Source organism: Amblyomma mixtum, chromosome 7, assembly GCF_055824585.1.
Source record: "Amblyomma mixtum isolate Tamu chromosome 7, ASM5582458v1, whole genome shotgun sequence".
In the NCBI taxonomy this organism is placed as follows: Eukaryota; Metazoa; Arthropoda; class Arachnida; order Ixodida; family Ixodidae; genus Amblyomma; species Amblyomma mixtum.
The window spans coordinates 6719144-6734145 of NC_143018.1; the positions used below are offsets into that span (position 1 = coordinate 6719144).

General features: G+C 44.7%; 1 protein-coding gene across 3 annotated transcripts in view; it reads left to right on the plus strand.

The window, feature by feature from the left end:
- The window catches only part of LOC149334861 (transmembrane protein 209), a 33637-nt gene extending 19343 nt beyond the window's left edge, over positions 1 to 14294 (plus strand). For all 3 annotated transcript variants that reach the window (XM_089551495.1, XM_089551496.1, XM_089551497.1), the window contains 6 exons: positions 1981 to 2106; positions 2952 to 3052; positions 9356 to 9470; positions 12715 to 12809; positions 12970 to 13043; positions 13814 to 14294. In XM_089551495.1, the coding sequence (XP_089407621.1) occupies positions 1981 to 2106; positions 2952 to 3052; positions 9356 to 9470; positions 12715 to 12809; positions 12970 to 13043; positions 13814 to 13868 (566 nt within the window). In that variant the 3' untranslated portion in view covers positions 13869 to 14294. The remainder of the gene's footprint in view (positions 1 to 1980; positions 2107 to 2951; positions 3053 to 9355; positions 9471 to 12714; positions 12810 to 12969; positions 13044 to 13813) is intronic.
- Positions 14295 to 15002: the final 708 nt, after the last annotated feature.

The window sequence follows — 15002 nt, forward strand, 5'->3', positions numbered from 1 at the left end:
GGTTGTTCACACAGAATTTCTTGATGTCCCTGTTTTTCCGTCAACTCTGTGAATTCTCGTGTTTTTCTTATTGTGATGTGCCTTGTAAATATTTACTTTATAATTATGTAATTGCAAAAGTATGCACCTTCCTCCTAGTTTTACCTTGTATAATTATGTGTTTTTTTTTTGTAATGTATGAAGTTCTTGCTTCTTTTGCCGCTTGTCCTGAGCATTGTGTCGGGTGCTTGGGCCCCGTCAGGCAGAGTGCATCTGCCTTTTGCCCCTGTATCCGAGACCTTGTCTGAAATAAAGATCTATCTATCTATCTAAAAAAAAAAATAAATCACGGCAGCCGTAAAAAGTTCTGCATGAATGTATGTCTTGTGTTTGTTCACACAGATTTTGTTCATTTTGGATGGTGAGAATTGTGGATGACTCGAATACCTAGTGTTCATTACACCGTGAGGTTTGTGTTATCAAGATTCTACTGTATGTTTTATGCATAGCTAGGTTTAAGGATGCATTTTGGAACTTGTACTTGAGAGAAAAAAAGTTTAGTAGCAGTGAAAGGCTCTAGCGACTTTATTAATACTCAGGCATGTCACTGTATGGGGCAGTGATAGTGTGTTAGTTTGGTCTGTTGGCTCAGCCCATCCTGTTAGCGAAGTCAGCATCACCAAGCGAAACATGTGGCATCTGTCACCATTAGTACCACCCGAAAGCGCCCTCTCAGGTTTCTTGCATTAGCATAACGGGTGGTTGCGTTGAGAGTCTGAGCGTAGGGTTTATATATTCTATTAGGATCCATTGTCCACTTCCTATTTCATTTGGCGTGACATCGGCATGACGGCAGCATCAGACGAAAGCACCAAGCGACTAATCACAGAAATCACAACATAGCAGGTCCCCATGTCGACGTTGGTGAAGGAGTTGACATAAGTAAATAAATAAATTGTTAGTTTTACATGACTTACATCATCGCCACACACACTGGCTCACCATTGGCTGCAATAGGCAGATGATAGGGTCTGGTTGCTTCCCTCAGACGCTTTAAAGCTGTGGCTATGTCAGTGCTCAACAGTGACCAGTGGCAGGGGACCTAATGGATGATGGGTCCCCAGGTGGCCTTACTTAAGGGGGGATGTGGGGATCGAAGGCAACTTTTCGACTTAGAGTGATGAAAGTTGGCAGACAGGTTTAAAACAGCATCAGACAATCAAATATAAAGTTTCACGATGACACAATATGCACCTTCTTTTATGTTTAGAATGTATAATGCTCTAGTTACCACATAATAAAAACATGTGAGCCTAAAGAGTAAATCTGAGACTGTCTTGACGCAGACCACGTTTCAGTGATCACAACAAAACAAACAGGGTAAAAATCCGTGCACCCATTGCTGTACTACGCTTTCCACAAGCAAGGTATTAAGCTCAAAACAAACTTTCGAGAAAACAAGCCTGAAAGTTCTAAGCTAGCACACACTGTCTATGTGTAGGTGCTGACAAATATATTTATTTGGAGCGCTTAAAGTTTATTTTTGGGTGAAATATTTCAGTACAACATAGAAACAGTGTTGGAGATGCCAAAAAGTGTACTTTTCAAAAATCGACTTTTTTTCACGATTTTTGCGATCTGATCCCCACATCCCCCCTTAAAGCACATTTCTCTTGAAAGGAGTGAGATGCAGTGGACGAGGTCTACAGACTCAACTCTGATGTGCAGTTTCCCAAAGCTGATGAACAGTATTCGAAATAAACTGTGTTTGCTCCTTCTGCATCATTGTTTTCGGAGTAGATTCTGTGCATATGCAATGACTGGCTTTCACCTCGGTAACCGTTGTGAGATGGCATGCAAAGGAGCAATGAGTGGTCCTCACTGGGAACTAAATTAACGGAGTGCATCCTGTGGGTCCAGGGCAGATTGAATTGTGGCGGAGACTGTGAGGGCGCTGTTGTTCCCTAACCTGCGTGTCTTCTGTGCTCCCAACAATGGCAGAGGCCAACCCGTCGACATTGCAGCAGGTGGCGCTGACCAAGGGACAGCACGTCCCCACCCTGGCTTCCCTGCTTCCCTACTTGGACCTGAACAGCAACCACGAGTACCTGGTTCAGAGGATCAAGGGTGGGTCTTGTTTTGTTAAACAGGCTGGTCAAAGCCACGAAAGAGAAGGAAAATTTAAAATGCCATGGCATTATGATTTTTCTAGAAAAGGTATTCATTTCCTGCTTTTGATTGTGCAGTGATGTGATTGCTGTGCCAAAAGGCAAAGCCTGCTACATGCTGCTCTATTTTGACAAAATACGGGTAATCTGCAAACTGGATAATCTGGTAATCTGATAACTTGCCCGAAAAGACAAAACTGCTGAGATTATTCATCTTTGCTGGAGTCTGCGCTTGGTCGCGCTAAAGATTCGGGGGTGAAAATGACATAACTGACTTTTTTTGTACCTGCTGTGGTGAATCAATGGTTTGGATGCTCAGCTAAGGAGCCAGAGGTCCTGGGTTTGATCCTGGCTGCAGCGGCCGCATTTCGATGGAGGGGTAACACAAAATGTGCCCATGTGCTATGCGATGTCGGTGCACGTTGAAGGTCCCCAGATGGTCGAAATTATTCCGGAGCCCTCCGCTACGGCATCCCTCATAGCTCGTATGTCACTTTGGGACATTGGACACCACAATTTACATCCTTGTTTACATTGAACGGCCAGGGACAAAAAAAGGACAGAGGCTCGAAAAAAGGAGAATCATGGGCAAACTCTCAAGTATTTCTAGTCTAAATGATTTCTCACCTATGTGGTCAAGTAAACGCTATGTCTGTGCTGTCCTTGATCATTGCTCCATTTTGTCCATGAAATCCTGGAATTCTATTTGAATTTAAAGTTAGGTATTCTGTACATACCCTGGCGGCCGCTGTCTCTATGCCGCCTCACCATGGAGTATCTTGCTGCATTAATGCGTTCTTCCAGAACTGGCCCGGGGAGGCTGCATGAGTGACTTTCGATGGAATGGCGGCAGCCAGGACTACCGGGGCAAGCCGTGGAGCGACTCTCTGCCCACTGATGCTGCTGTGAGTAGTAGTCTGGGAAGGCTCTCTTTTTGCTGCTGTGAGCATAGTCCTAAAGTCCGGAACTGCACAGGTGTTGCTGCTGATACACTCAGTTACAGCTTTTCTTAGGACTAAAGGGAAGACTACGGGGATGGAGTGTCCATAACTGTGCTGTTCCGCCAAATAGTGCGGCCACAGATGTTCCCCCCCTGGAACCTTAAGGGGGGACACTGGTCTTGAAAAAAAATTTTTTATTAATGATGTCACAGTTACGAAATCTTCAGGGCATATGTATTGTTACGTGGCAGGAGGCGTTCACAGCCCGCAGAACACTGGTGCACTCACACTGAACAGAACACAAGCACAGGGCGCACCGGACGTCAAGACACAGGCCACTGCACAGGATTCAGAGCCCGAGCACGCGCCAAGCGCCCTCTCACTTCGTCTGCCTCATCGTCTCTGAGTCGACCCGTAGCAGTATTTTTGTGTGCTGATTCTAAATATGTCATTTAATTTCATGTAAATCAATTCCTTGAGCACTTATGCTCTTTTTATGCTAGTATTTTGCAGAGAGTTTTGAAGAAAATTTGCTGCAGGAAACTCGCTGAAATGTATGCCATTTGGTTCTCTTGACACCAAGGAATACAATAAGGGTGAAATTGTCTTCCTGCCTATCATAGAACTTAAGTTATAGAGTTTTGAAGTTGTCGCTTCGGAAATGAGAAGGAAAGTGTGTATTACTGTTTCTGAAGTGGCAGCTTCAGTACCCTATTACTCAAGTTCTATGAGAGCCAGGATGATAATTTTACCCTTATTGTATTCCTTGGTGTCAAGAGAATTCAATGGCATACATTTCAGCGAGTTTCCTGCAGCAAATTTTCTTCAAAACTCTCCGCAAAATACTTGCATAAAAAGTGCATAAGTGCTCAAGGAATTGTTTTACATGATATTAAATGACATATATAGAATCAGTGCACAAAAATACATGTGCCCTGAAAATTTCATAACTATGACTAAATTAATAAAATTCTTTTTTCAAGACCAGTGTCCCCCCTTAACTCCGTCCCTGGGGCAGCTGACACCATGTATGGTTTTCTAGACGTGCCTAGCAAAATTCATTGTGATCGGGAAAACTGTTTTTTCTTCGACTTTTTACATTGAAACATAGTAGTTGTTTTGGAAACTTAAATAAGAAATACATTAGAACCCAAAAGACGCAGATTCAATCCCAGCCATGACGGTCACATTTCGATCAAGGCGAAACGCTTGAGACCTGTGTACTGTGCGATGTCAGCACACGATAAGAACCCCTGGTGGTCGAAATTATCCGGAGCCTTACACTGTGGCATCCCTCATAGCCTGAGCCGCTTTGGGATGCTAAACCTCATAAACCAACCCAAACCCGCTTTTACAATTTCATGAGCCAGTCCCTTCCAAGCTCCCATATAAACCCATGCAATACAAACTCTACTGGTATGTCACAACTGTAGCAGCTCTCCTGCATGATATATCATGAATGTCATTTCGGGATTGTGGTTTCCCACATGGCGGCACTTTAACAGCCTACGTTTAGTATGCACGGATTGGCTCCGCCACGCCAGACAGTTTGGTACTCCAGATTTCATTGGCACTTGGATGCCATCGTGTTCAGTGGCTTCTGGCGTGTTGCACAAACCGCGACACTAAGCACTCTTGAAAGTGGAGTTAGTTATGTATAGTCTTGAGGGTACTATATATAACTACTTGTTATATATAGTACTATCGATTCTATAAAATCAACCATGCATACCTACTGCATCCCAAACTTGGTTTCTCGAGTATGTGGTATGGAGGTGATGGTATGAGTAAGTTACAGGACTCGGCCGTTTTCGCGGCCTAGGCATCACCGAGCTCTGTAGACGTTCCCTACGTAAAATTGCTGGATAAAATGTTAGCGTGCGAATGTCCTAGTTGCGGAGCATGTGTGCGAAAAGCATTTCTGTAGCGGTTACAACAGCAAGACGACGTCTGCAGTGCACGATAGTGTCGTGTAAGCCAGCACAACTTGTGCTGTCTGTTCTTTTATCAGATGCAGTTCCAGGCATTTTTCCGAACTGTCCCAGTGCACGTTAAAAGAACCACAGCTGGCCGAAATTAACCCGGTCACCTCCACTACGGCATCCCTCATAGCTTGAGTCTCTTTGGGACGTTAAGCCTCATGAGACGGTGAAACCAATCAGGTATCGCAAATGTCTTGGTTATATCGCTGGCCAACAAATGCATAATATCAATATTGTTATTATCAGTAGTCTTACCATCGACAGTTTCACTATTGATTGTGTTTTTAGTGATTTTTTGCTGCTATTAACTAGTTTCTGTGTATTATTTTATTGTGCTTGTCTATTTTGTATCATATTTTTATGTTTAGAGGTTTAGAGTGGATATTTGCTTGCTATATAACCGGACAGCGCCCTCTATGTAATGGCCGAAAGGTGCCTTTAGGGTATGTGAATAAATAAATGAAAAGCATCTTCTCGATGCTCCCAACCTGCTCCAAAATGCAGTTTTTCATCCTCCTCAGATTGCTCCAGATTGCTCAGTTCCACCCCTCCTGTAGCCTTCCCTTTATTGCCGAGGAAAGATGTTGCCGAGTGTAGCTACTGCAGCAGTAGAAATGGTACGGCTCTTGGGAAACCATTTAAATGCACACAGACACATCCACCTCCTCTTAAGGGGGGGACGAGGGTGTTAAAATTGACTTTTTTATTTGTGGCTAGAATCTCATGAAATTTTGCACACAGATGCGTTTTTCTCTTCTGATTCCAAATATGTAATCATAATTGAGCTGGTGGTCTTAAAGGGACACTGAGGAGAAATTGAAGTTGACTTGCATCGACAGAATACCAGCTCCTGATTACAAAAACGCCATTCATACTGACAACAAAGCTCCTGTAACATAGAAAAGAGCAAGAACCAAAATACAGGTATCGCCGCCACAGGCCAAACTGGCAAGTACAAGCTTCATGGCGTCATAGCACAAAACAGTGTTGCTAGAACCAATAGTTCTAGCAACACTAGGACACGAGAAGCTACGAATCACTGAGGCGCAGCAAATGCATGCGCAAATCTCCTTGACGTCGCCAGATGGCGCCACATACCCGATAGCTACGCGCGCTCCTGCAGCGCCGGGACCAATCAGCGCTTGCTCTCAGCGGTATGGGGGCTCCCGGTATTCCGCTAACGGTAACAAGGTACACGGTATGCTAAAGGCGTCTATTTGCGAGAACTTCGTTGACGACTTCGAGAACGGGATCCATTGTAACGCTGGCAAAACGCCGGTGCAAATGTAAACGAAGCGACGGCCGCAATAGCCGATAGATGCCTTCAACGTGCGGCCGGCGGTAGCTTTCTTTTCGGCTGCTGCTGGACCGCACTGCTGGCCGCCAGAAATCACGGAGTCTGCGTTACGTCATGTGAATGTCATGTTTCACGTCACTTAGTTCTGTGTCGTCACAGCAGAATCCCAAGTTTGAATCAGAGCGGCGGGAAAAACTTTTTCAACTTCGAATCCAAATTTCTTAGAAATAAATGCATCTTTCGCTGCCGGCCAAGTGGCAACAAAGCCATGAAATGCCGAACTATCGGATTTTGCTAAAAAAAAAATATTAATAGAGCTCTCCTCAGTGTCCCTTTAAATCTTGGACAGTCTAGGGTGTAATTAGGTAATTTCTTACGCAGCTTTAATGAACTTTCTCATTGCATTTTGTTGCTTTTATTTACATGAATTGATATTCAGAGAGTTCCCATACCCGGTGACATTCTTCGTTTTTCTCTTAAGGCATTTCATCGTGACATACTATGTCGAGAGTAAGAGGTTGCAGTATTTTACACTGCAACTCGTTAAGCTAATTGTAAATTGCTATTTATACGTGGCCTAAACAAAAAAAGTAAGAATGTCATTGGGTGTGGGAATTTGCTGGCTATCATGTAACTAAAGGCAACAAAATGCAGTGAGAAAGTTCATTAAAGCTGTGTAAGAAATTACCTAATTACACTCTAGAATTTAAGATAACTTTTGATCTAAGACCACCAGCTCAGTTATGACTACATTTTTGAAATCAGAAGAGAAAAATGCATCTGTGTACAAAATTTCATGACATTCTAGCCACAAATAAAAAGGTCAGTTTTAGGACCCTCGTCCCCCTTAAAGGGACACTGAGGAGAAATTGAAGTTGGCTTGTATCGGCAGAATACCAGCTCCTGATTACAAAAATGCCACTCATACTGACAAGAAAGGTCTTGTAACGTAGAAAAGAGCAAGAACCAAAACACAGGTATCGCCGCCACAGGCCAAACTCGCAAGTACAAGCGTGATGACGTCATAGGACAAAGCAGTGTTGCTAGAACCAATGGTTCTAGCAACTCTAGGACCCGAGAAGCCACGAATCACGGAGGCGCAGCCAATGCATGCGCAAATTTCCTTGACGTCGCCAGATGGCGCCACGTGCCTGGCAGCTACGCGCGCGCCTGAAGCATCGGGACCAATCAGCGCCTGCTGACCGGCGTTAGGGGGGCTCCCGGTATTCTGCTAGCGGTAACAAGGTACACGGTATGCTAAAGGTGTTTATTTGCGAGAACTTCGTTGGCGACTTCGAGAACGAGATCCATCGTAACGCTGGCAAAACGCCAGTGCAAACGTAAGCGAAGCGACTGTAGCCACGGCCGCAATAGCCGATAGATGCCTTCAACGTGCGGCCGGCGGTAGCTTTCGTTTCGGCTGCTGCTAGGCAGCGCTGGCCGCTAGAAATCACGGAGTCTGTGTTACATCATGTTTCACGTCACTTAGTCCTGTGTCGTCATAGGAGAATCCCAAGTTTGAATCAGAGCGGCGGGAAAAACTTTTTCAACTTCAAATCCAAATTTCTTAGAAATAAATGCATCTTTCGCTGCCGGCCAAGTGGCAACAAAGCCATGACATGCCGAACTATCGGATTTTGCTATAAAAAAAATATTACCGTATTTACTCGCATAATAGGCGCACTCGCATAATAGGCGCACCCCTAGTTTGGGCACGAAAAATCAGATTTTTTTTTATTTCCGCGCATAAAAGGCGCACCCCGAACTTGGCACTGTGATTAGTACTGTATTTACTCGATTGCAAGCCGACACCTCGCCACCCCCCCGCTCCCCAATCTTTATTTTAACAAAGCTTTTGCTGAACTGACTGCTAGTCCTCACTAGTGCCGCTGCGGACCCACAGCACGTACAACGACATCGCGTAGAACAGCCGCACACAGTTTTCAGGGATGCTCACTTTAAGCGTCTGTTTGGAAAGCTTCATCTCCAGCCGGAAACGTTCCCGACTTAGGCCCACGAAAACCTCGGCGCTTGGAGTCGCGTACGAAAATTTAGGGACGCCGCAGTCGCAACTGCCCCACTTCTCGGCCTTGTCGTATTTTCCGACCTGCCGCACGCTAGCCGTGTAGCTGTTAAGGTGCTTGGCCGTCGAGCTAAAACAGCAACGCTCTGCGGCAAAGCCATAAACCACGATGAACTATCGCGCTACCGCAGATCCCGGCACTTGACAGCAACAAAAAAAAAACAAAAAAAAACGAGCTGGAGATGCTGATGGCGATATCGATAGCGAAAGCTCGCGGCGCGGCGGAGGAAAACGTTGATGATGATGATAAGCTCTAAATCGGGCGCCCTCCGTGGGTGACGTCTGGAAGCTCCTGTGCGCGTGTGTGGCCTCCGCGATCAAGCGCCCGTTGCGCGCAGCCGGAGCCGATCGCAGAGGCCTCGGCGCGAGCATTCCGAAGGCTATTCCCGCGTAGGTCGTGGAAAGTTTCGGTGTGGACCTTACACGGATCTTTTTTTTTTAATATTTTCTTCGGGAAAACGGGGTGCGGCCCGTACACGAGTGCGTTTACGTGGTGTGTTCAATTTTGAGAGTCGAAAAATTTCCGGAAATTTTACCCCGCGTAATAGGCGCACCCCGAACTTTGAGCCGGATTTTCTGGAAATAAAGTGCGCCTATTATGCGAGTAAATACGGTAGTAGTGCTCTCCTCAGTGTCCCTTTAAGTGTATTGACTTAAAAACGAAAGTTGCCTTGGATCTGAACGAGTATGATGCCTCATTTTTGCACTGGTAACAAAGCAAGGGTGACCATTGGTAAGTGCAAGTGCAATGCTGGGAGAAATACTGCAGGTCACTGCGCAAGCGCTAATGGCTCTAAGCTCACCGTGAAATGTGGTGGGAAAGGGAGCGACTCGCTGTATGTGAACGCATGCTCAGTAGCCTTGTTTGAACCTTTTTGTTCCTCTGTGTCTTGTTTTGTGTGCAGATTGTGCTTCACCTGCTGTGCACGTATCTGAACTCGAGGCTTCCCCCGGACCCACGCTTTCCCGACGGGAAAACCTTCACCTCGCAGTTTTTCTACAAGTCACCCAACAAGCCCCGTGAGTAGTACTGTACAAGACACAAAACGGAGCTGAAAAAAAAGCCATTCAGGCATGATGACTGCGAAAGTGCTAGGAGATGTCGTTCGGGCATTTAGGCGTTAAAGGTGCACTGAAGAGGAATCTGAACTCGTCTTTTTGCCACAGGAACTCGATTTACACGTCCCGAGCATTCTTAGAAACTGCGACTTATTGCCCGGTGTGGCCGATTTCCCTAATTAAATAGAATTAACGTCCGGCTCCCGCCTTTATTTTTTTAATTCTGCCTCGTACGATGGGCGGAGTCGACCGACGCGGGGAGTGCCTTTCACCCAGTCCCGTGGCGGCTTGCCGCCCTGCCATCGGCGGAGTAATACGTAGTAGTCCGTAGAAGCAAATATTCCGCGCGTATTTTTATTTCTGCGGGCTTATTTTGTGGTTATGTTATCTGAAAATGAAACTATTTATTCACGGAAACCTAAAAAACAAAATGAAGCGAAAGCAAAGCCTCCACGGAGCTGGCTGAAAGGCACTCCCCGCGTCGGTCGACTCCGCCCACCGTACGAGGCAGAATTCAAAAAGAAAGGCGGGAGCCGGACGTTAACTCGATTTAATTCAGGAAATTGGCCACACAGGGCAATAAATCAAAGTTTCGAAGAATGCTCGGAACGTGTAGATTGAGTTCTCGCGGCAAAAAGACGAGTTCAGATTCCTCTTCAGTGCACCTTTAACTACGACGTGTTGCGAGATCTGTTACAAGAAAGCCTGTCTTTGTGCAGTCCTGTGCAGAATCTACGCCTTCACTACATTGCTACGTCTAGTTGTTTTATTTTCTCATGTATACAATCTCCAACTGCAAATTCCGACCCCCGGATTTTTCAAATATCCTTGATTCACGGCATCACGACCTGACCCATAGAGGCCGTCCACAAGAATGCCTGACATTTTGGATGCATCACAACTGACTGCTCAATTTTTCAGACTCCGTTTGCACTTTCCGCAGCAGCGCTGCCAATAGCCAAGCCGCCATATATTTTGTGTAGTGGAACCGAATTAAGGGGTCTTGACAGCACTTTTTAGGCTCGAGTTGTTTATTGCATTTTGTTCGCAACGCATCTTGGAACAACTGGGCAAAGTATGAGCTCATTTCATGCAGCGAATAATTTTTAGTTGAATTTTTGATAGTTCTCCTGACCCATGTGGCAGTCGGGCAACACTGGCGTGCTCACGATCCATGATGCTATAAACTGACGGTCATGTGCTTGCTCGCGACTGATTGACTTTTAGGGGGGACACTGGTCTTTGAGACCAAAAAATGATCAAAAAATTGATTTTCAAAAAATGACATTTGTGGAATCTGCAGCTATTATTTTCCAACTGTACCAATTTTTTCCTTCAAGAAATCGGCATTTTGACCTTCATATTAGATTCAGATCATCGTGTAGGCTGAATTTATGCAGGAGCAGACAATTTAATGGCATGAAAATTTTGAACGTCTGGCTGTCTTAGTATGTCGATATCTAAACATCTAGGACAGATAGAGATGTCATATTGTTTGCTAAGGGAAGCTGAAGGCACTGTGTGTGCAGTAATCAAAGCAGATTTGTTCAATTGCACTTCAAAAATTTATAATTTTACATTCACACATTGAACATTGATGTTCGAAGTGCTGTAATATTACTAATTAGGGCAAAATGAAAAAATGGTTTTGATTATTGCACTCTTTACTCACCATACTATGTAGCCATAAATTAAAAATGATTTTTATTGGGCAGTTTTTTTTGCACCGAGGTACTAATGAATGACTAATTAAAATTAATTATCTTGAAAAAGAAACTAATTTATGAGACAGGTAATTTGATTGTTGAAATCAGTATAAACAACTGAGCAAGGTGGTGCAGTTTCATTAGGACTGGACTAAAAATAAGGAAAATAGGTCTAAGACCAGTGTCCCCCCTCAAGAGCGCACTGCGCATAGTGAGCATAGGGGAGTCGGTTGTTCTCTGTTCGGGCTAAGGGTGAAGGGGGGAACTCACAACAGGGGGACAAAGACAACAAAGGCCTGTATCCTTCCCTTTTCTGTCTAGCTTCTGCCTGATTTCGGCGACAACGCCACAGCGTGCTGCCACATGGCCGGACTTGAATGGGTGCGCTCTGCTTCTCACCGACCATGTGCATGGTAGTTTTTCAGCAGATGGCGACACTGTCAGCTTATGACCACACTCAGGCTGCTTCAACACGGGCATCGTTGCCAGGGGCTCAGAGCCAATAACTTCAAATTGCAATTTCTTGCTCAGATGCTTGTGTAGAGCCCTACTTCTTTTTAAAGTACAAATCACGACGTCATGGCTAGTACCTGCAAAGTAAAAACACTGTTTGTTGGCAGACCATTTCATGACCTTTTTTTAGTTTGGTTTGGTTTGTGGGGTTTAACGTCCCAAAGCGACTAAGGATATGAGAGACGCCGTAGTGGAGAGCTCCGGAAATTTCGACCACCTGGGGTTTTTTAACGTGCAATGACATCGCACAGCACACGGGCCTCTAGAATTTCTCCTCCAAAGAAATTGAACCGCCGCGGCCGGGATCGAACCCGCGTCTTTCGGGTCAGCAGCCGAGCACCATAACCACTGAGCCACCGCGACGGCTGACCTTTTTTTAATTAGGATTTCAGTGTGGATGGAAACCAGATGGTTGTGTCCACCTGTATATTTGCTCTAGATAGCTAAATCTCTGGATTGGCTTGGCTGGAAGCTTAAAATACAGTGGATTGTCGATGATATGATCACGGATGATGCAAGTTTTGGTATGATAGAAATTTGTAGAATTTCCTGGCCCAGTTGCGTTGCGCACAGCGTGCAGAATTTCGAATGTTGCACCCCTTTGCTACTACGGTTGGTGCAAATGCAGAAGCCGCGAGCACACCTGTGGACACTAAGCCCTGCTGTTGCATTGCTGACGTCGTCATTGCCAGTCGCTCATTGCATACTGTGATGCACTATCATAACAAAAAAAAGCCACTCGGTGGGAAACAATTCTGCGTGAATGCATTTTTCGTGCATCAGTGTGTGGATTCTGCTCTGTTTTTGATGACGTGAGTTTCTGGTGCTGTGAACATTTTTGGTGATCCCATGAGGTTCATATTTTCGAGGTTTTGCTGTGTTGGCGGTGCTTAAAATCGTATTGATTCTAGAGTATTCGAGATTTCTGGCTGCGGTGGCTCTCTGAACTGGGATTTATTTGGATCCTGTGCTCTCTCTCGATGCAGCTGCATCCAAGGGCACCCTTTGCATTTACCAGACCAGCGTAACACCGCCTCACTATCGGTTCATCGTTGGGGAGGACACGTGGGACCTGCCAAAGGTATGATGGGCGAAAACTTGTTTCTTTAGTTGAATCGAGTCATCTTGCTCTAGTGTAAACAAATATTAAATTATGTTTTGGAATGACATTGGCACTTGGGACATCTCTTAGAATATCGCTTGAAACTTTGTTGTCGAGCCGCCGCCTTCTTTATTCGCAGGGACGAAACAATCTCTTCTATGCCATCCTGCTCTTTCTGCACTACATCAACACCAAGCTTGGTGGCATGCTGGGGTGAGTGATCTGCTTTCGTTGGAACTGAAAGAGAATTCTTCAGAATCATTCTGAAAATTGTTGGTCTTTTTGGTGTCGTTTTTCTCTTTTAAGGCGAAAGCCTTTAATGCCTCATACTGTCGTTAGCAGACGCGTCGGCAGCCGTGTCGGCAGATTCGTCCGCCTTTCGGCGTCACTGCTTAAAAAGAAACTGCGCCGAGGGTGGGAATCGAACCGGGGCCTGTGGCATTTGAAGCGGAGACGCTACCACTCCGCCACGAAGGCTCAAGGTTCCAGCATGAATAAAGGCGCATCTAGTGAATGCATGGGTTTCATAAATAACATAAAAGGAATAAAGTCAAGAAAAGGAAAAATAAAAATAAGAAAATAAACAAAATAAAAATAAGATATGAAACTAAAAATAAAAAACAAGAATAAGAAAAGGAGCAAAAATACAAATTAAAAAAGAAAACAAAATATGAAAAGTAAAAAAGTAAGTAAAACCAAACAGTGCGCCAGGAAATGCTTTCGCTTTGCAGCACTTTAGAGAGCCAAAGTGCCCCCTGAATTTTTTCTTCTTCGGCTCCAGATTTTCTCCGCAAATAAGCTCTGCCTTCAGAAAGAGCGAAGCTAGATTTGCTTTTGCAGATGTGCCTTCATAGTCTTTGTATTGGATCTAGGAAATATTGGTCATTTACGGTTGCTGCTCAGGTTAATAGAGTTCACTGAGGAAATGTCTTTAAGTTGCAGTCATTCGTAACAGACATTGTTATTTCCACCCTTGCTTGCAGGAGGATCAACTTCGGTCTGTCGGGAGTGAATGTCCTGTGGGTTGTGGATGGATAGTGCTCCTCGCCTGGACGCAACGATATTGGTGCTTCAAGTCTAACAGTGCTCATCCAAGCAGTGTGATCTCTATCTACATGGTCAAGTGCTTCTGGTGGATTTCAGTTCGTGACTCATGGTGCAGTGGCTTGAACTATCACAGTGCTACTACACTGCCATTTTGTGAAAGAGCACTGTGGCTAAAATGCCTTGGCTTTGCATTGGCATCATCCGCGCCATCTGCTTCGCAGTTCCAAAGTGTAGTTACATAGACTCGAGCATGACGTTTCTTCACAATCATTGTATGCCATCTAAGTTATGACGACCTGCATTGTAATGATTGTTTGCTGTTATGATTGTACGATATCTGTACTAATAAACGTGGTCATACTAGTTACTAACATCAGCTGCAAGTATGCAAGGCCTTCTTGTGTGACTTCAACTTCATTGTTTGTTTTTTGTTTCGTTTTTTGCCTCTCATCCACAGCAAAGACTGTGGGTAAAAGTGCTACAGTGGAACTTGGTTAATTTAAACTCGTTAAATGCAAACCTCCGATTATGTGAACAAACCTCTTTGGTCTTATTAACAATTGTGGCATTAAGAAGGCAACCCTTTACTGAAACACTTCACATTTTAAACGAATTTTCGGTCTCTTTCAAGATCAAATTACTCTAGAGTCAACTCTATGCATGGCTTGTAATGTGCAGTTATATGGTCAAACAGGTGGCTCAGACTGGCTGCAGTTATTGAACCAGGATGGGTGCATGGTATATGCTTAACGCATAGCGACATTTGCAAACAATTTTCTATTTGATGTGGTGAAATCTTAGCACAATTTCTTAGCTGCTCCATTATCATCTGATGATTTGTGAAGCCGTGCTTGTTGTTTTTTGTGAACATCGGACTGATGATCAGGGAGATTCGAGTGCAGTGAAAGCTGTGTTTTCACTAACGTGTGAAAACAATTTCACTTTTATTGATGCCTTTTTAATTTGAGACACACACACAAAAAAAAAAGCAAGCCAGACTTGTAGTGCCATTATCCCAGCCTTGACCGTGAAGTAAACAGCAGGTAAAACCCTCTGTGATTTCTAGTGTCTGTGTGCGGCTGGAAGTGGCAAACGGAAACTGTTTGCAGCTTCGAGTGCCGTTCC